At 38.1% G+C, this 19,819-nt stretch overlaps 1 protein-coding gene across 3 annotated transcripts in view; it reads right to left on the bottom strand.

Moving 5' to 3' along the window:
• smarca2 (SWI/SNF related, matrix associated, actin dependent regulator of chromatin, subfamily a, member 2) overlaps positions 1–18,009 on the bottom strand; it is a 61,750-nt gene extending 43,741 nt beyond the window's left edge. For 2 of the 3 annotated variants that reach the window (XM_044195746.1, XM_044195747.1), the window contains exons 1-12: positions 17,879–18,009; positions 16,027–16,290; positions 14,399–14,528; positions 13,433–13,852; positions 11,651–11,752; positions 9,032–9,284; positions 5,675–5,801; positions 4,834–5,007; positions 4,197–4,370; positions 3,316–3,486; positions 2,211–2,261; positions 319–449 (exon numbers count right to left, since the gene is read on the bottom strand). In XM_044195746.1, the coding sequence (XP_044051681.1) occupies positions 319–449; positions 2,211–2,261; positions 3,316–3,486; positions 4,197–4,370; positions 4,834–5,007; positions 5,675–5,801; positions 9,032–9,284; positions 11,651–11,752; positions 13,433–13,852; positions 14,399–14,528; positions 16,027–16,260 (1,967 nt within the window). In that variant the 5' untranslated portion in view covers positions 16,261–16,290; positions 17,879–18,009. The remainder of the gene's footprint in view (positions 1–318; positions 450–2,210; positions 2,262–3,315; positions 3,487–4,196; positions 4,371–4,833; positions 5,008–5,674; positions 5,802–9,031; positions 9,285–11,650; positions 11,753–13,432; positions 13,853–14,398; positions 14,529–16,026; positions 16,291–17,878) is intronic. The other variant, XM_044195748.1, reaches the window with a different exon arrangement.
• Between the last annotated feature and the right edge of the window lie 1,810 nt (positions 18,010–19,819).

Genomic DNA, 19,819 nt, shown 5'->3' with positions numbered 1-19,819 from the left:
GTTTCGGCTCGTGCACAAAAGGGACTCCTTGTTAAGTGCTTGATTCAACACTTTAAGGAAAGGACTTTTCAAGGAAATAAATCCTTTGGCAAGCAAGAGCATTTTGTTCCTGGTATTAGTAAGTTTGTTATTCATTAAAACAACTAAGTAGATAGCATAAGCCGTGATAGCCACCATGGCTGAACAGAAAAGTGCCACCTGCGACAACATAGGAAATTCACTTATAAATACTTTCCTAAAGACAAAAATAACATCATTTTAATTTCAGAGGGATGTCAGAGGTTGACAACAGTTCTACGCAGCAATGTGCCTTCTTACCCAGGGTTCATCTCGAGCCAGGCCTCCAGCTGGCTGGATTTGGGAGCATCCGTTCCCTGCAAAACTTTCCCAGTCTCCGTCTGAATCACTTTGACTGGCAGCTCACTCATTTGGCTGCTCTCATCCATGGGCTGCAGGACAAACAGACCACAAGGAGAAACATGTGGATAGATACAAGTGTACTCATGTTGGTCCAATTTAGGCAAATGTTAATGTTTTTAGCGTTGTTAACAGAATGAAATCCTTTAATTTCCAAAACAGATGTACTCTCACGCATACAGAGATCTCAGGCTGTGGCATAATTTGTTAAAAATCTATTTTATCATGCATCTCTAGATTCATATGTCCAGAAATCTAGATTAATTCTTTACTTCACAAGCTGCTGATTGTTTTGCTGTTTTCATAGCTGCATATGATAAAAAGGCCTATGGACATAAATTGATTTAGCTGCCGCCAACAGACGATCTCTGGTAATGACAGTATGACGATATGAAGTATATATTAAGCTGGCAGTGGAGAGTTTGAGAATGACCTCACCTGAAAATGGATTCATTATGACAATAAAGCTGAAATTATCCAAACAATGGCCTGTATTTCTGTCTGTATTCCAATTCAGATTAACATGACTTTAAGTTCTATCTCTGCTTCACTGATACAACATTTTAAATGGTACTAGAAAATAAAGGAGGGATAATAAATCCCAGTTCCAAACCCATCAATACCCCACTCATTAGAATCTAACATTTGGGACTTCCACAGCCCCTTTAAAGATAAACAACTGCTGGGACATTAATGAGTGATTCTTCCAAAATTGGCCATCAAGGCCTTAGTGTATCTATTTCTGACAGGAGACAGTGGAGGGAGAACGCAATTAAAAGCCGAGGGAAGCTGTGAGGGACAGAAAACCCTGACGATATTTGTTTTTTTATTGCATTATTTACAAGAGGTTTCCATTTGCTTCGGTTGTATTATCACCAGGGTGCAGCCTGCCTCTGAAAAGATAATTACTGTTTGATCTAATGTTCAGATTTTTTTTTTTCATTTCTACCAGAGCACATTATGAAGACTGAGGTAAAGTGCAGGTTTGGTTTCACAGCAGTGGTCATACATGTTTCAAGAAAAGCAGCAGAGTAAGAAATATCACCATAACAAGATTCACTTGAAAGTTGGATATTCTCAAAGGATGAAGGACAAAATTATAGCCTGAGATCCATGTGTAAATACCATTTAAACCTGCAATAACTGTTTTTTTGTCCACTTGGGTGCATCAGAAACAAGTTGTGAACACAGCATTGACATATAATCACTTTATAAGTTGATAAGGTGAACCAACATGATCATTCATTTGGAGTCATATTTGTTTCCACCTGATGAATGTAAGTCCAAAATTCACTGTCTTTTAGCTCTGTTTTTGGTGTCCAGCAACTCCTGAGAAAAGTATCTGGCTCTTTAGCTGCTACATGCTCCACTATGTTCACCAGCTAGTCTCTAACTGTGTCTGTCTGCTGTTTGCTGCTGAGCAGGTAGTGTACTGTGGGTTTTAAGAGCTTTTCCTCTGAAAACAGCTGCCTGCTGCGGCCAAAAACAACGCTATGAGAGCTGTGAGTGAACCAAAATAGTAAAGTTATGGGCCAGACAGCTAAACAATGAGATGAAACACAATAAAGTTCCGCAAAGCTGAGGGGAGCTGCAGATTTGGATAATTCTTTGTAGGTTCATCACTATGAGCGACCCCAATGTTGTCACATTGTCTTTTGATAAATTATTATAAAAATGTTGATTATAGCCACTTTATAACAGACAGCTACACAACAGGTATACAATGTTAAATGACCAAAATGGGAAAAAACTACAACAAAAAGAAAAATACAACATAAAGTACTGCAGCTCACCTCTCCATCAGGTCCAATGGCGCTGGTGCCTTCGCCATCTCCATCCACCTTCTAGACATCAAAACACATAAACCCACTCAGCTGACATATCATTACAAATGTTGTTGTATATAACAGCAGGGTACACTATGTTTCAAGTTTAGGTAACATACGTAATCTGTCAGTAATGGTGGCTCTATAATGGTTTTCTGGGCTATTAATGGAATGTTTCCTCCATTAAAAGGGCAAAGTCACTTTGAGCACAGAGGTCACAAAGGAAGAGCTCTCCAACAGGATTATCAAGGGTCATTTAAGGTACTTTGTGTTTACCTTCCATGTTGCTACTGAAATTATATATTTTCTTTCAGGTGCTATTCCCAGGATCCTCATCACACATGCTCAGCAGAGGTGAAACAGCATGTGGTTACAGAAAGAGCCTTTTCAAATGGCTAACATCAGTGTCAGGGATCACAGACCGGGTGTCGTGAGCGGCTGAGAGTCTGCAGGTGTTCGTTCCAGTCAAAGACGACACCAGAAGTTCATTGATTAGTTCTGCCTCTCTGACAAATGGTGTGATATTATGTGGGGTAGTGTGTACTTTCAGCCCACCATGTCACTGACATGGCCAGGTGATCCTTGACAATAACCACCTTCATTCTGGAAGACGCTTGAAATGAACTAAATAATGAACCATGAGATTAAGGTGATTATAATGTATAATTCATGTTACAGTTAAACCCTGATCGGGACTCCTAGGGAGGGGTTGGATTGACTTTATGTAAGGATGTACACCCAGCAACACTGAAATAACATGAGCACCAAACGCATTATAATATGTTTGCCTGTATTTTGACAAAAATCTTTAGTAATTTACTGCTTTGGTCAAGCTCCAGTAAAAAAGAAACTATTTATTTGTGAGCCATTTTAAAAGATTTACGTCATATTGTTGGCTTAGCTGTTTTCATGAGCGTTTTTTACTCAATAGGGAAAATACAGAAAAACAGCAATATAAAAACCTTGGAGTAAAGCCTTGCTTGTTAGAAACTAGTAGAATACAAATCGGACATCCATGAGCATAAAGAAACATCCTGTAGAACAATCACCACTTGACCATGTCTCTTCCTACCTTCTTTTTCTTCTTCCTCCTCTTCTTCTCCTTTGCAGCTTGGGCAGCTTTGTGTTCGTACACCAGGGTGGTGAGGTTGGCCACATATTCATCTGTCTGCTGCAGCAAGTAGGCCAGACGCTTGTCTTTCTTTTGGTCAATAAGTTTTCGGTAGCCTTCCTCATCTTCTGCCTGAATGGGGGATGGTGACAGGAGGTTAATAGTGGAAGAGGACCAGAGCTTCTTGAGGATAAGAACTGCCAAAATATTATCTACAGCTTGATAATATTAATTCAAAGCTAGTTAGTCAACACTTTCTATGATTAGCACAGCTCTGGTGTGCTAATCAATGAATAAATGGATCAGTTATTGGCCAGACACCTATCCACATTAAATACTGTTTCCTAGTCACTGTCATGACTGACTAGTCACACTTAACTACAAAGCTCTAAACCACCAAAAAGTCTGCACACTGTTTCCTGTTTTGGTTGTCAGACCTTAAATCAGGTCAAATCCATATGAAAATGCATATTAATTCTAGTTACTGTCATAAAACTGACCTTACACATTAAAGAATAATTGCAACCAATTCTATATAGTGATATATACAAATTTTAGATAAATAAATAAAAGATATGTGCTTGGTATCAGCCAATGCCCTGAGTCGGTACTAGGAGAGAAAAAGTGGGATTGGTACATCCCTATTTAGGTGCATAGAGTATGTTGTTCAGTCTCACAGATTTTGTTTTAATTTTACATCACTACACCATTGAAGAAAAAACATTAAGCGTGTGAGATAAGCAGTGCTTTGGAACTGTAATATATTTATAGCTCTTAGGACTGTGAAATATTTATTTCTGAAAGGTGTGATATAATTTATATTTAGATTTTCAGGTCCTCACCATAAGTCTCCTCATCCTCTCCTTCTCGATTCTCTCAGTCTCCTTCTTCTGTTCCCGCTCTGTGTTGGTGTGCCAGGTGGCGACAGCTCTGGTGAGTTTCTGGATTTTACCGGACACTGAGCGGTGATACTCTTTGAAGTCCTTAGCATGCTGAAGGATACTGTTGAGATATTCCTGAAAAGCAAGCCATAAAACTTGTTGAAGTATAAATACTATTTTGACAACATGGCACACTAGAAAAAATCATTAAGCGCTGTGTTGCCAGACTCAACTTCTACATTTCTACATTTCTGATGCTGCTGCCTTGCAAGCCTTCAGCTTTCTGACATTGTGAAATTTTCTTTTAACTGTGGATGTCCACTGTCCACTTTTCCATTTCCACTGAAATAGACTACTGATGTCTGTTTAATCTTTTCTCTTCTTCATCTTTTTTTGCAGCTGCAGTTTGCAGAAAACATTTGGTGAAAGTACTGAAGTTTTCTTTTAACATCAGCTCAAAGTAATAGTGATTCACAATTGTATTTTGTATCAAAATCTCAGTTATCATGACAGCACTTGTTTCCAGGGAATTCATGGCACACTGAAACCAGCCCTGCTCTTCTCTGAATTTTATTATAAACACTCTAGTGTGGATCACCTGATGTTTCTGTCTGCGTTTCTTCTCCTGCTCGAGCTTCTGCTGTTTCTCCAGCTTCTCGGTCATGCGTGCCTCCCTCAGCGTCTGCCGCTTGCTGCGTCTGTAAGCCTTCGAGTTGAGGGCTGTCTCCAGGGTCGTGTCTCGCCTCATACATGCCACCACGTCCTGTCTCAGCTGGAGATATGCACAGGTAACAACATCAAATTAAATTTCTAGGTATATTGATACTGTCGAAACAGTACATGTTAACAGTACATGTTTAACAGTAAGCATAAAAATGCAGCTTATGAGACATCATTAAATTTTTTAATCGTCTGAAACGCCCAATTAACAGCAACTTGCAAGTTATTTTTGTAAAAACTTGCTGGTAAACCTCATAAGAAGATATTACAAATCTAGAGATGATCTAAGGCAAAAAACTAAATGCGTCCAACTGAAATTAAATGACTATTTTACATGATGTGCATGATACATTATATATATTTATTACTTGCAGCTGAAATTGGAGAGACTAACGGCAACAACGACAACTCTATTGTTTCAACAACTTCACTAGAATGCAAATTTGTGTAAATTGCATTATTATAAATAAAAAAATACTGATTTCATATTTCACTCTTTCAATCCTTTTGGCTCCTGAGGAACTTAATAAAGGGCAAGTAAAACCAGGGCAGAAAGCTAACACCTACTGTGTGGATTTAATGAGCATGAGTCAATGAAGAAATCAGCAATGTGCACTGATACTGTGTCAATGATTGAACTCCCACTCCAACTGTGATTCTGGGTAATTTAATATTCTGTGTAGTTACACTGAACATTAAACATAGCAACTGCTGTGTACCTGCCGCTGGAAGTTGAGTAGACGCAGTGCCTTGAGCTCCACTGTGGCTTTAGTCCTCAGGTCAGGGGGCAGAGAGCCTGGCAAACTTTCCAGCTCCTGGATTCGATGTGCAATCCGAGCCTGCAATCTGAGGAACATTATGAGGATGGTAAGTCAAACTGTAACAAACTGGTCTAAACAGGTCTTTTAGCAGATGAAAACAATTACCCTAGAAAGACCACATAATAACTGCACACTTGGGATGGAACTACACCATCTCAACCTCCTCAGTCTGGACGGCACGAGACACGAAAAAAAGGTTAATGCATGAGTGGAAGCTGTCACACTGAATTAATTAAGCCTAACTTTCCAAGTGTCAGTGAAATTATTAGGGCTGCAACTATCAATTTTTGGCATTTTTGCCTTTATTGAATAGGACAGTATAGAGGCAGAATGAAACAAGGGAAGGGAGAGGGTTATGATATTAGATTAGATTAGATTAGATTAGATTCAACTTTATTTCCATTGCATTGAGTACTGAGACAACGAAATGCAGTATGAAACAAAGTTCCCCGGCTGGAATTGAAACGTTGTGGTTATCTGGTATGCTCCTTAACCATTCAGCTATCAGGACACCCCACTATATTATTAATAATAATAATGTATTATGTTATTGATTAATTGTTTAGTCAATAAGAAAATGTGAATAAAATGTCTGATGAAGTCCATCACAGTTTCTTAGACCTGTGGCATCTTAAATTTGTTGTTTTGTCCGATCAGCAGTTCAAAACCAAAAGATATTCAATTTACAATAATATAAAACAGAGAAAAGCAACAAATCCTCACATTGAGAAACTGGAACCAGAAAATGTGTGGTATTTTTGGTTGATAAATGACAGAAACAGTGAATAGATTATCAAAATTGTTGATGATTAATTTAGTGTTGATTGACTAATTAATTGATGGCACATATCAGAATAATGGCCTGACAGAGTATTATGGAGGTTACCAGCATCATAACAAGGATCTGAATTAGAGCTAAATTATTAAAAAAAAAAAAAAAAATATATATATATATATATATATATATATATATATATATATATATATATATATATATATATATATATATATATATATATATATATATATATTAACTATCTGTCAATGTATCATTATCAGATTTAGGCTATAATCTGAATAATTGATTCTATATTAGAAAAATGAATCTGCAATATACTGGTGTAATCGTTTCTATCAATTACCCTGCTGTACAAAACTTTACTGAGTTTATAACATTTTAGCAAAGAAGTATTTACTGTATTATAGGGGAAATACTACTGTATTGTAATGATACACAACCAGTTCATGAGGACTCTTTTTAGTACTGGTTATCAACTGTTCCAGCTGTCACCTATTTGGCTTTCTAAACAACATGTGAAGTTACAGTTTATGTAGTACAATTTTTAGAGGGTTAGGGTCATCAGAGGCAGATGAGTATCTTTGTACAACTATAAAAACACATCCTTGGCCTGCTCCTTTGTTTCTGTATGCTGAAATGGCAGGTATGCTGTGAGTTGGTAACTTTGTTTCACTCATTACAATTCAACAACACCTGCTGATATTTCCTTGTCATCAAAAGTGGTTTAGAAAAGCAGAGAATCTATACAGAGATACTAAACAGTACATATTTTGTAGTATTCTCATGTAGCTTACCTCACCTCACACTAACCCAAGGGGAACACTGCATGATAATTTATATGCTCTGGTTTTATTGTTTTGATTATACAACTGTCAGGGTGCCTCAGATATCAATAAACTAATACAATATAGCACCAATAGTTTCACAGAGGTACTGTCTGTTCAGATGGCCTAATTGGACAAACAATGTGAGGAGAGGTTAGATATCTCTTGTCTCTGAGCATTTCTTGACCAATGCAGCTTGTCAAGGGTGATCTGAGAGCACGAAGAGGAGATAATAAAAACAAGAGCCTTGAAGTTGAATGGAGGAAAACAAGCCTTAGGGCCATAGCAAGATTAAGGCCTGTGAGCCTTCATCATAACTCCATCAGCCGTCACTGTTTTCAGAAAAATCATACAGCCTCTGGGCTAATATGACTCACGCTAGTGAGATGTGATTGTGTATGCACATCGCCTTTACCAAATACCATGGGGGTTCCAACACAAAATGTTCTTCACATTATTAAGTTCACCAGCAAGTTGAGCCCTTTTCAGACATGTACTTCACTCTGGAAATGTGCTGACAATCTTTCATGTCAGACCTATAAAAGTCAAACATCAATCTGACTAAATGGAACCTCATGACATTTCTGTAACACTTCCTTCTTACAGCTCAAGTCTGAATTAAATCAAAGGACAGGATAGAGCACACACAAGGTTAAACACCTACATATCTCTCTCTGTGCTCCTGCACCTCTAGCATGCATGTGTCTGTCTATGAGTGACTCACACGTCTCCTGCTAGGTTCTTCAATCACAACTCGTTTTAAGTATTTGTATCCACAGTAGCTTTCTTGTACAGTTACATCACCAGTAATGCAAAAAAAGTGACGCTTCCTTTTTTTCATTAACTTGATGGCTCAAAGTAGCCATAACATTAATGAAAAAACTTAAAATATTAGACTCCACCAGGCACAAAGTAGCCGAAAATCTCAACAAAATAACTGAGGTTACAAAACATGCACTGTGAAAAATACACCAGTCTGTATGTATGTGCAATGTAGAGGTTGCTGTATCACTTTTGATGTCAATTTAAATTATTTCAATACTTCCACTTGTTCCAGAGCTCCAATAACTGGTGGAATAAAAAAGGAGTGTTTTATGTTTGTTTGTGGTATATGTATGGCCCTGAAGGTGACAGAGTCTTATTTTTAGCATCTTTATACAACTGCTTGCTAATGAGCTCCAAAAAGGTGGAAGCTGACATTTTAAAGTCACAGCTTGTGATCCTTTAAAATGAATGATTCTGAACAAAATTAAAAAACACACATTTTACCTTTGAAGTCACCAATCTGTGATTTTTTGACAGCATTACAGCCTATGATAAAATTAGGAGCTGGGAAAAAGTCAATTAAAGTGTGTTTAACAGCTGAAATAAAGCTAGAAATACCATGGCTGCCAATTAATGGCTGTTAAGTCTTCTTTTACATCAGTGCTGAAGAAATATAATAACAAAATGACATAAAGGATCTCAAATCTGAAGATGTCATTTAATGACTGGCTGAATGATTAAATGTAATTTAAGGTAGCCCAGGGAGGTTGTCAACACAAGAAGTGTTCATGATTGTATGTGCAGGAAGTGTTTCCATGCAGTGCTGTATGATCAGACCAGTGTTAAACGGGTGAAAAAGATAAATACCTGTACTCTCTCTCTTGCAGGATCCCCACTGGGTCCAAGCCCTGGGGCTTCTGGATTGGCGTGATGCGATTCTGTTTCTGCTGCATCTGGAGCATGGGGGACACCTGCTGCCCGGGAGGCTGAGGGGTCACTGAACTGCCTGGCATGGGCCCAGCTGGCACAGCTGAGGCCTGAGGTGGTGCAGGGGACGGGCGTCCACTGGCAACAGGGGTGAGGTGCTTCTGAGCGTTGGCTTGATTTTCACCACCCTGACCTGGAGACCAAAGACTTTGTCTGTTATTGGGTCAATTCTCAGTAGGGCAGGTTAATACAGACATGATCAAAATCACAAAATAACCATGAGAAGTTATTTTGATATTGACATACTATGCATTTATATATCTGCGAAAAAAACAACAAAAGAGAAAGCGCTACTTGGATCTGATAATGCAACGCAGAGCAGGTGTTTCTGAGCATAACACTGTCCACAAGAAAGAGAATGGATTCCCCCCAAAGAAGTCAAGGCACACTGCCTTGTTGTAATTGTAATTTAAAAAGCCTTCGACCACACACCAGTCTTCCTCTTGTTTTTAATCTTATAGTCATGATAATGAAGGCGTTTTAACTTTTGTATTTTAACAAAGCATTATGCCTTGAGTTTTGGGGGTCCAAATTTCTACAACCAATATTTAGCTGAACACCATGTTCAGCTCGCAAGTCTATCAAGGGGCTCAACATGGACAGCTCTGAAGAGAAATTAACTTTGTTCACCCACACTTGCATAGGAAGGCAGGCCTATATGTAAGTCATTATTTGCCGGACTGCCCCAGAAATTAATCAACCGCCTCCAACTTATGCAAAATACCGCAGCCAGGGTTCTTACAAGAACTTGAAAATACGAGCACATTTCCCCATTTCTCGCCTCATTGCCCATGGTGTTTTAAATGTGTTAAAAATGTTATTACTTGTTTTTTTAATCCCTGAGCAGCCTTGCCCTTTCTTACATTTTTGACCTTCTCACCCCTTACACCCCTGCTTGTACTCTCAGATACGCAGACCTGCTGTTGCTCTCAGTCCCCAGGGAAAGGCTTGAGACAGAGGCTCGACAATTGTGAAAAAACCTTCCACTGAGAATCCAACATTATTATCATTATTATTATTATTATCATTTTTATTATATATCAACCAGAGTCAGTGAAACAAGTAACAGTACCAGACATATAACATTACGGGCCTTTCCCCTCCCAGGCCTGGCTCCAGGAGGGCTTCCCTGTTTCCCTGTCACTCCAAGTTTGCCATCAGAGACGCTTCCAGGAGCTTTTTTTGTTTTGACTACCTAATTTTATGAATTTATTCAGTTTTACATTGACCTCAGTGGGAGTTGAGATTTGTTCTTTTTGTATCTTGGGTTTTTTATTTATGTGTATTTGACTATTAATTCTGATTTTCAACACTTCAAAACATGTATGTATAATGCACCGTTAGCCTGTACCTATATGGTAGAAATTGATAAAGACAGCTGAGTTTAAATTATGGTTAAGATTGAAAAAATGTCTCCCCTAAGTCACTAGACAGAGAATGCATACATTTCGGTACATATATTGTGATATCATTTTTCCCATATCGTCCAAACCTATCTTTTATGTCAATTCAGTATGTGAGAGCTATGAACTCAGTAGATTCATATAAGTTATTATGAATCATTAAAGATAGCTGACCCATTTGTGATAATACCACTTGTGACTGATACAGAGACCTGGGAAAGCCGGTTTTTGCTGCTGGTGTGTGTGGGTGATCACTGTGGTAGTATACTTTGTGAGCTACGGACAACTGGGATGGTTCTCAATGAATAAAATCCTTTAGGAGGTGAAGAAGTCCTTTCATTTTAATGACAGCTGTGATCCTTCCAGCAGGGTCCCCTGGCATAAGGTCTAATGTTTATAAAAAATATTTATTAAAAATAAACAAAAACTTGCTTCAAAAGCTTGGAAATCAAAGAATACATTTTTAAAGCCACCAAGAGAAAAAACAACTGGAAAGAGCTGCTTCAGTGACAAAGAACTGGAGACTTTCTACACTTGCAGACTACGTTGTCTCATCATACTGGGAATTGATTTCACTGTAACATTTATTAACCATAATATTTTGCACAAATTTCAATAAAATTACTGTGGGTGTTGTCACTGTCACCAGTTCGGATTTGTGTCGTGTTCATCAACAGCGCCTGGATTCTCACTTGAGAGGAAATTACTGTTGTCCAGATGGAGCTGTCCAGATGACCAGCAACATATGCAAATTGTGTTTCTGGGTAGATTTCCTTCTTTGCAGCAGAAAATACGGCATCTTCAAAGCCACCGCTTTTACACTGTATTTTAAGTAAATCTTGGATTGCAGAATCTTTCCACACTATCCCGTGCAGCTTCAAATAATTCACTTTAGTCTCCTTTCAAAGAAAATCTGATGCAAGACTACACATCAAACAGCTGGGTGTAGCCTGGTCAGTCTCAAACCTTGGATTATGATGTGTGGAATGAAAAGGTATATTGTAAGTCAAAGCTAAAGCAACGCATTGTGGTTTTAGTCCACAGGTAACTACAGCTCATTTGGTCTACCATATGCACTTATACAGTACTTACTTACCATCAGACCAAGGCTTGGGTCCCGTGCTTTGATTGTGTGCTTGCATGGCCGGGGTAGGGCAGGGACTTGACTGAGGACCACCCATAGGTGCCATTGGCATACCTTTCAACACAATAACAATTCATATTTTAATAATTACTCTGTTGCTCTCTCAAATTGTAAGGCAAAATTCTCTGAGCCTGTTTGGTGAACTAAACAGATAATGTGGGCCTGTGATGGGATGGTAGCTACGGTTTGACTCAAGTGTTTTTATTTTCTTGTTTGTTTTTGTGACCTTTTTTTTTTCCCAAGGAAAAAATGCTATATATTATCAGTTTCCTGATTCTCAAAATGTTTTATATCATTGTAAACTAAATAAATTTAGGTTTTGGAGTATTATACAAAACAAGTTATTTGAATATGTCAACTTGGGCTCTATGAAATTATGATGGACGCTTTTATCTATTTTCTGACATTTTATAGACTTAATGATTATTCAATTAACTTATAAAAATAATCGGCACATTAAATCAATGAAATATGAAAATTATAATAATTTTTGGATTTTGGATGTATCAGCCAACCACTGTAATACTGATCACTTATTCCATCATACCAGTGGTTTACGTAATATTAGCAGCAAACAGACATTTATAAAAATTTGAAATCCCAAATATATTGACTACACCAAATTGTGATTTTTACCATGAAAAACATTTCTGACAGCTGAAAATTATTTGGATTTGAGTTTGAATTTAACAAGTCTCTGGTCATGATTACACCTGTCTTTTCAATGCAAGCTGACACACTGTTCCTGCCAGGCTACATCAGAATCAGAATCAGAAATACTTTATTGATCCCCGTAGGGAAACTCTTTGTTACAGTAGCTCGCCTTTACGTCAGTGCACACAGGAGAAAGTACTAGAAAACGATATGATACACTATAAACACTATAAAACAGGTCAGAAATAAATTAAGTATCAGGTCGGTATAAGTATAAGATAAACTAAGTAATAAATAATAGTAATAAGCGGAGGTGCATGTACTGTCGAGAGTAATTGAGGTATATAGTATCAGTAACAATAAATAAGAAAAACTAACAAGGGAAAACTAATATTGCACGGGAGTAGTACACAGAATATTGCACAATTATTATTAATTATGGCGGAGATGTAATGCTCAATGTCAAGTTTAGTGACCTAGGGTCAAACAGACTAACCCTTAGAGGGATCAACTGCCAGGTATTATAGTGTATTAGATTTTTTGCTAAGTACTTCTATTCCTGTGTGCACTGACGTGACAGTGAGCTGCTGTAACAAAAGTGTTTCCCCTCTGGGATCAATAAAGTATTTCTGATTCTGATTCTGGTTACATTACATTACATTACATTACAGGTGTGGATGCTCTCAGGTCAAAACCTTGGCCACACTGAGATATAAACCATCCATATTTTGAGGTGGCCTGGCTCACATTTCATGGATGACACAGAGCTCATATTAATGTGTTCAATTTATTTCAATTCAATTTTATTTATATAGCGCCAATTCATAACAGACGTTATAGGCATAATAGGCACAATAGGCACAACAATGTGTCAAGTGTGTTCAGATCTGTTGCATCGGGTCACAAAGTCCCACAAAAAATACAATCCTAAATCTGGTTCATCTTTAAACTGTGAGTTTGAAAGAGACATTGCACTGTAACAAGACAATCCTGTACAATCTGGATTCACTTGCTCATATTAAAGTAGCCCACAGTATTAAATGAACCCGTATATATCACTGTACAACTGTATCGTCTTACCTGCAGGCCTGTTGTAAGGACTAGCACTAGGTGCCTGCTGCTGCTGCTGCTGCTGCTGCTGCTGCTGTTGTTGTTGTTGCGGCGGCTGCTGCTGTTGCATTGTGGGTAGACTCCTCTTGCCCTGAACAGCCAGTTGGAGGTTTTCAGGCAGGGGTTGCCCACGGCCCAGGATCTTATAGGCCAGGATCTGAGCCCTGAGCTGCTGCAGTTGGACTGGATTGAAAGCAGAAGGTCCCCGTCCCTGCTGGCCCATGTTAGTCATGTTGGGCATGGCTCCCTGGGGTTCCATGGGCATCATAGGGCCTGACTGGGAGGGAGGCATGTGGGGCGGTGTGGGTCCCCCACCACCTCCACCTCCTGACATGGGACTAGAAGCATGCTCATGGACACCCATGGGGGATGGATGGGGCGACATGTATCCTACAGTAACCAGAAGGAGTTTTAATGATTTTACATACCCAAAATTCACATTAGTACTCTTAAAGCAGTGGTTCCCAACCTAGGCTTTGGAGCTCGCCTAAGGGGTCGTAAAATAAATCTAATAAGTCGTTGCAAGATTATTAACAGAAAAGCAGAAAATACATATTTTTCTGACACAAAACTAGGTTATTTGTTTAAGACTTTCCTCTAATCTTTGCTTTTTTTTCTTGTTAATGACTGGATTATTTACCTCTTCGAACCTATAAAAGGTATTAAAATAAAACTGATCTGAGAAGGAATATTTGCCATTTGGGTTGCCTGGTTATAATCTGTAGACATATGTAACCTGTGAAGAGAGAGTGTTTTAAGGGGACACAAGCCAAAAAGGTTGGGAACCACTACAATAAAATACTGATCAAGTTTCTGATGCTACTGAGAAAAAAAAGGTGCCTTACTACAAACTTAAAGGAATCAAACAATCATAATTTATTTTGCCTGCTTAGAAAGCCCACTGCTTTTAGTTTTAAAACCAAAGCGATAAGATACCTTGGCTGTGCTGGTCCATAGGACTCTGTGGAGGCCCCATACCACTATGCAGAGATCTCATCCCCACACCTTTCATGTGACCAAAGTGCATCGCATCTGCCATAGTCTTGTCATTCATTCCCTCCATGGTCTGAAAATAGAAACAAAAAAGATTCGAGGTTAAGATTCATTCATTGTAGAAAACATATTTCCCCCCAAAATATCATTTCTAGCACAACCCTGAAATCAACACCTACAAAACTGAAGACTGTGAAGAAAATAGTCAAACAGTCGATCAAACATCCCACATTTCAATATTGTTGATACTCAAAGCAAAAGACTCATCTTACCTTTTGCACATTTCTGTTTCTATTCATCTTAGGTCATAACTGGCTGTGTTGCTATATTTCTTTCTTCAAAATTATCAAGAGGCTCCAGCTAAACGATACATAAATATCTCAAAAGAAGATGAAAAAACACACGAGTATAGCCCAATTTTTGTCATTAACGCCAGTACATAAACAATAGATCTCAAATTAAATATAATAAGAAACGTTTCCTTGTTTTCTGGTGGACAAACTACGTCACAGAGACAGTTTCTAAATTATCTTAAATATATTTTGGTATTTCTGTACTGGAATTTCTTGTTACTTATTGGGCAACATATGCACCGATGCGATATATCTGCAATAAGCCAATACAGGCGATATACCAGTCTGGCAGATTTATTGGTCGCACCCTTGTAACAAGTATCTCATTAACAAGTATCTCTTGTTGCTGAGGAAACTTTTTAACAGACCTTTTCACAGCTGTTTAGTCACTCACTGAATCAGTTCTCACCTTCAACATCACATCTTGGTAAACTCATTCCAAATTCCCCCACCAGGCCGTCATTATAAAAACCCTCTGGACAGGACAAATATATTTAAAAAATCATTCATATCAACTGCCATTAACGTGACCAAGCTATGAAGAGGCATGAATATGAAGCGGTTCGAATCCAACCTGTGGCCCTTTGCTGCATGTCACGCCCCCCCCCACCCCCCACCCCCCACACACACACATTTCCTGTCCCTCTTCAGCTGTTAGCAAATAAAAGCAAAAAGCCCCAAAAAATGTATTTAACAAAAATAAAATAAAAAATAAAAAAAAACTAAAGGACACAGTCAACTCACTGTTGACGCGTCCAGGGGACGCACCATATTTTTCCCTAATGATGCTACATTGTGAACAACAAATCTGTGTTGAAGTCATAGAAATAAACAAAAGAAACCTTGCTGTCAAAAAACCTGTTTCTTACCGTCTGTGCATATACTGTATCTCTCCAGCACCAAAAGAGAAGCAGCAAACCCACTCAATTTCCCTGGGACCCACTCAAATGACCACCTGTGGGTACCAGGGACTCTATTGAAAACCTCATTGTGTATATATTTTTTCTTATAACGCTATGTGTATATTTTTGCTACATGTATGTTTTTATTCTATATTATTATGTGTACCTGTGTGAGCCACGTCAAAGACTAATTTCCACTGCTTTGCGACAGACAATAACTGTTTTTTTCAGATTCTGATATAAAATAACTACTACAACACTGTCCTTGTGGAGTAGTGACATCAAAAGACACTTAACAGCAGTATGCACACTGTACCTTGTGCATAGGATACATGCTGTCCTGAGAGTAATCACTTTGTCCCTGGCCCTGCATTCCATGAGGTGCGTTAGGTGTTCCAGGTCCAGGACTGGCTCCCATCATACTGTGAACAGAGCCTGGTGAGGGGTCCGGCCCAGGGCTTGGGCCCAAGATGGGCCCTGGGGATAGACCTGCCCCTGGAGAAGGGCCAGGATGGGACATACCACCTGATGTGTCCGAAGGGGTGGACATCTACCGAACCGATGGATGGACACCCGACAGCTTCAGGATAAAAAGGAGGGACAGGATTTTAATGCCATGTTAACAATACAAGTCCAATACCACCATACTACTGTATATATTTTAATATTTTAACTGTTCTTTAAATTGTTTACTCTATTCTTTTTTGACTTGCATTTTATGTATGAATGATGTTAAATAATGTTAAATGTTAAATAATGCTTATTATTATTATTAAGAAAAAAAACAGGCTGTTAAATGACCATTGGGTTAAATCAACTCCTCTGTGGCAGTGTGAATAAAAAAACCTATTATGATAAGCTCCAAAAAAGGAACTCTTTATTACACTGCCGTTTCATTGGACAGGCTTATATTGTATAGCTGCTCCTATGTCTGTAGCATTTCAGTGCACATTTAAGCACTGTACAGTAAACGTGACCTAGTGTTTACAATGTGGGCTATATACTGTAACTGCAACATCCATGATTTAATGCCAGTCAGGGATCTTTGTTGCATGCCATTCCCCCTTTCTCTCCACTCTCTACTGTCCTCTGTCAATAAAAGCAAAAATCCCCACCAAATACTTAAATCATAACCAGTACTTCATATCAGCCGAGTGTGCATCCTAAGACCTGTCACATGTTTAAATTCATTTTCCAATAAAAAGTAAATACATCAACTTTCAAGCCTCATTATGAACCAGGAAAAGCCCTGAGTAACAACAGCAACCATAACACATGCATTACACACATACAGAGCTGCACTGAGTATGTGGAATGCAAACAATGTAAACAAGTGTCTGTCACACTAGACACTGTCAGTCTATTACTTTCTGCTGTCAAACCTCAGATCCATAGCTCAGGATATCAGCTGATCTTATTTGTATCACCTACAGTTTAAAGACGTATATTTTTTTTTGTTTTAAGCGCAACACAAGAACTCATCTCTGATATTCTATAACGTTAGTGAGGCTGTCAGTACCTTTATTACGACTAATATACTATTACTAATGCTGTCAACTCATTTCCAGCAAAGGTAACGTTTGGAAAAAAACACGCCGTATTTACAGCGTTAAAACAGATGTCTAAATAAATCAATTACCAATGAAATACAGAATAAATAGCGCGTTACAGATTATATAACCAGGCTAGCGTTCGCGTTAACCGTTGTTTTCTGACATTAGTAACGTTAGCTCGGTTACCATCACTCTGTAGAACTAACGTTAACTCTTATTGGATCATGGCTTCCCCAAATTTGGTAGCCATCACGGATATGCAGGCAAAATCAAAGTTTAGATGAAAGTCAAGCTCCTGACACGACCTTGGCGACATTTTTAGAGACGAAAATAAACTTTAATATTAAATCTAGAAGGACATAGTTTTACAGATCAAACAATTGGGACGTTTAAGGCTGCCTGCATCGCTCAATCGTTGTGTAATTTAGCTAAAAGCTAGCTGACGTTAGCTAGCATAGCAACTAGCCTGCTAGCTAGTCCGGGTGGCACTGGCTCTGGTTACAGAATCTCTAGCTAGCGAACTGTGTCCATGTCAGAAAGTATGGACAGTTACCAGTACGCTGAGTAGTTACTTATCAATATTTATGAAAAATGAAGCGCCGTTAGTCAATTTACCTTTCGGCTGAACTGTAACTGCACACAATTAGGTGGAATTATTATGTTTCTCCAAAATGTGTTTGCTGTCCACAAGTTCACTCCCCCCTCGGTGTTGTTTTGCTGACATATTAAAGTTTTTCTAGTGTTGCCATTACTGATTTGTCAATGTCACCGGAAATCCCGCCTACCTCCACAGTGATTGGCTGGATTACACGTCAATCATATTATGTTGTTTCTTGGGCGTGTATCAGCCCTGAAACCACTGCTGTAACTTTCTGGTTGAGTGGCCATGACTGCAAACAAGACGATACTTGTAAAAGTTTACTACAAACTTGGAGATCTTGTTCGGGGCCTCAACCATGGTGTAGTAATAAGTAAAGTAATATTGTAATAACTTATGTTTAATACTGTGATAAGCACCGGTATAAATGGGAAAGAGGTTTTGATCTGCTATTAGTGCTAAACCCTCTTCCTGCTTTCAAGAATGAATAAAATTATTCATATTTACTTCGTTGCTTTTACTATAGCTATAGCTATTTAAGGTTAGTTACATACATATAGCACTGGTGGAATGCAACAAGTACTATTTTGAGGTATTTGTACTCTACTTGTGTGTTTATGTTACTTTATTCTACTATTACATGGAGATTAATATTTCAGGGAGAAATATTGTACTTTTTGCTCCACTACAGTTATTTTACAGCTTATAAAATATGATGCATTTTAATATATTATACTATTCAACTGTATATAAATGCATATTGACCACTTTTACTTGTACATGTTACTGATTATACTTCTAGTTCAAATAAAATTATCAATGCAGGACTTTTACTTAATAAAAAAAATGTGTACTTCTTCCACCCTTGCTTATTAGACACATATGAAACCATTAGGCTATACAAATAAGCAACTGAGTTTATGGAATAGCTAAACATGAATAACAGACAACAATCCTAAATCACAATTTTTAGTTTTTAGTTTTAACAGCTCTTTCGCAAGGGAAGGAAAACTACACCTATAAGCAATCAAAGTCTACATTACCTAATTTAAATAAATAATTAAAGATATCATTTAATGTCATAAATCAAATGATCAAATCAAATATGACTGTTTTTTAGATTTCTGGGTGTGATCAGGGAGGAACCTTTATCATATTAGCAATGGACTCTCACAGGCCAATAACCTACATTTAATAGATACTAATATTTGGATGTTTTTATACGTTTATATATGTTGGACATGCTGAAGTTTGGACAATTATGTAAAAAAAAAAGTGTTAAAGGCGTCTATTACTGTATGTTTCCATTTGAAGAAATGGTGAAGCCACAGAAAACATGTTGTCTCACTATTTCACTCAATGTCAGCATCACATAGGCTAAAATGAAGTGTTTAAGCAAAAAAATACAAAACAAATGTGTGATAGTGTTTGGACAATGTATTTTTCTAACTTTAAAGCTACTTATGGAAGTATTAAGAGGGAAATCCAGAGACTAAAATGTCCTAAAAAAATCTGTGCGCTCCTCTGTGCAATCCTTAAAAAGAACACAAGATGGCAGCAGTGACCAGCAGTTACCTCAATGAACTGGCCTCTGCAGCTCTGTGCTGTAACACAGAAGCACCTGGCAGAATTGCCAAGGACATCTGAGCTCTAAACAAACATGCCAAGCCCAGAGTGATTGAGTGCTAGCTCTCATTTACATACACTAACTTGGTAAATCTGATGATAGCAATGTGGAGTTTCAAAGGCAAGACATGCAAATAACGCACGTTTAGTCAAGCTCCATTTGCATCCTTCTGATATCAGAAACTTTGTTTTGTTTTCATTGTGAAAAGATAAAGCTGTTTTTACTAGGGCATTTGTTTGTTTAAGCTCAACTGAGCAATTTTTTTCTGTCCTGCTTTTTTCTACATAGTACAGTTCATAATTTGTCTGCATTTACATCAAGTGTATCTTAT

The sequence above is a fragment of the Siniperca chuatsi genome, linkage group LG5, assembly GCF_020085105.1.
Source record: "Siniperca chuatsi isolate FFG_IHB_CAS linkage group LG5, ASM2008510v1, whole genome shotgun sequence".
In the NCBI taxonomy this organism is placed as follows: domain Eukaryota; kingdom Metazoa; phylum Chordata; class Actinopteri; order Centrarchiformes; family Sinipercidae; genus Siniperca; species Siniperca chuatsi.
The sequence above is the reverse complement of the archived record's forward strand: the minus strand, read 5'-3'. Positions and strand labels throughout refer to the sequence as shown.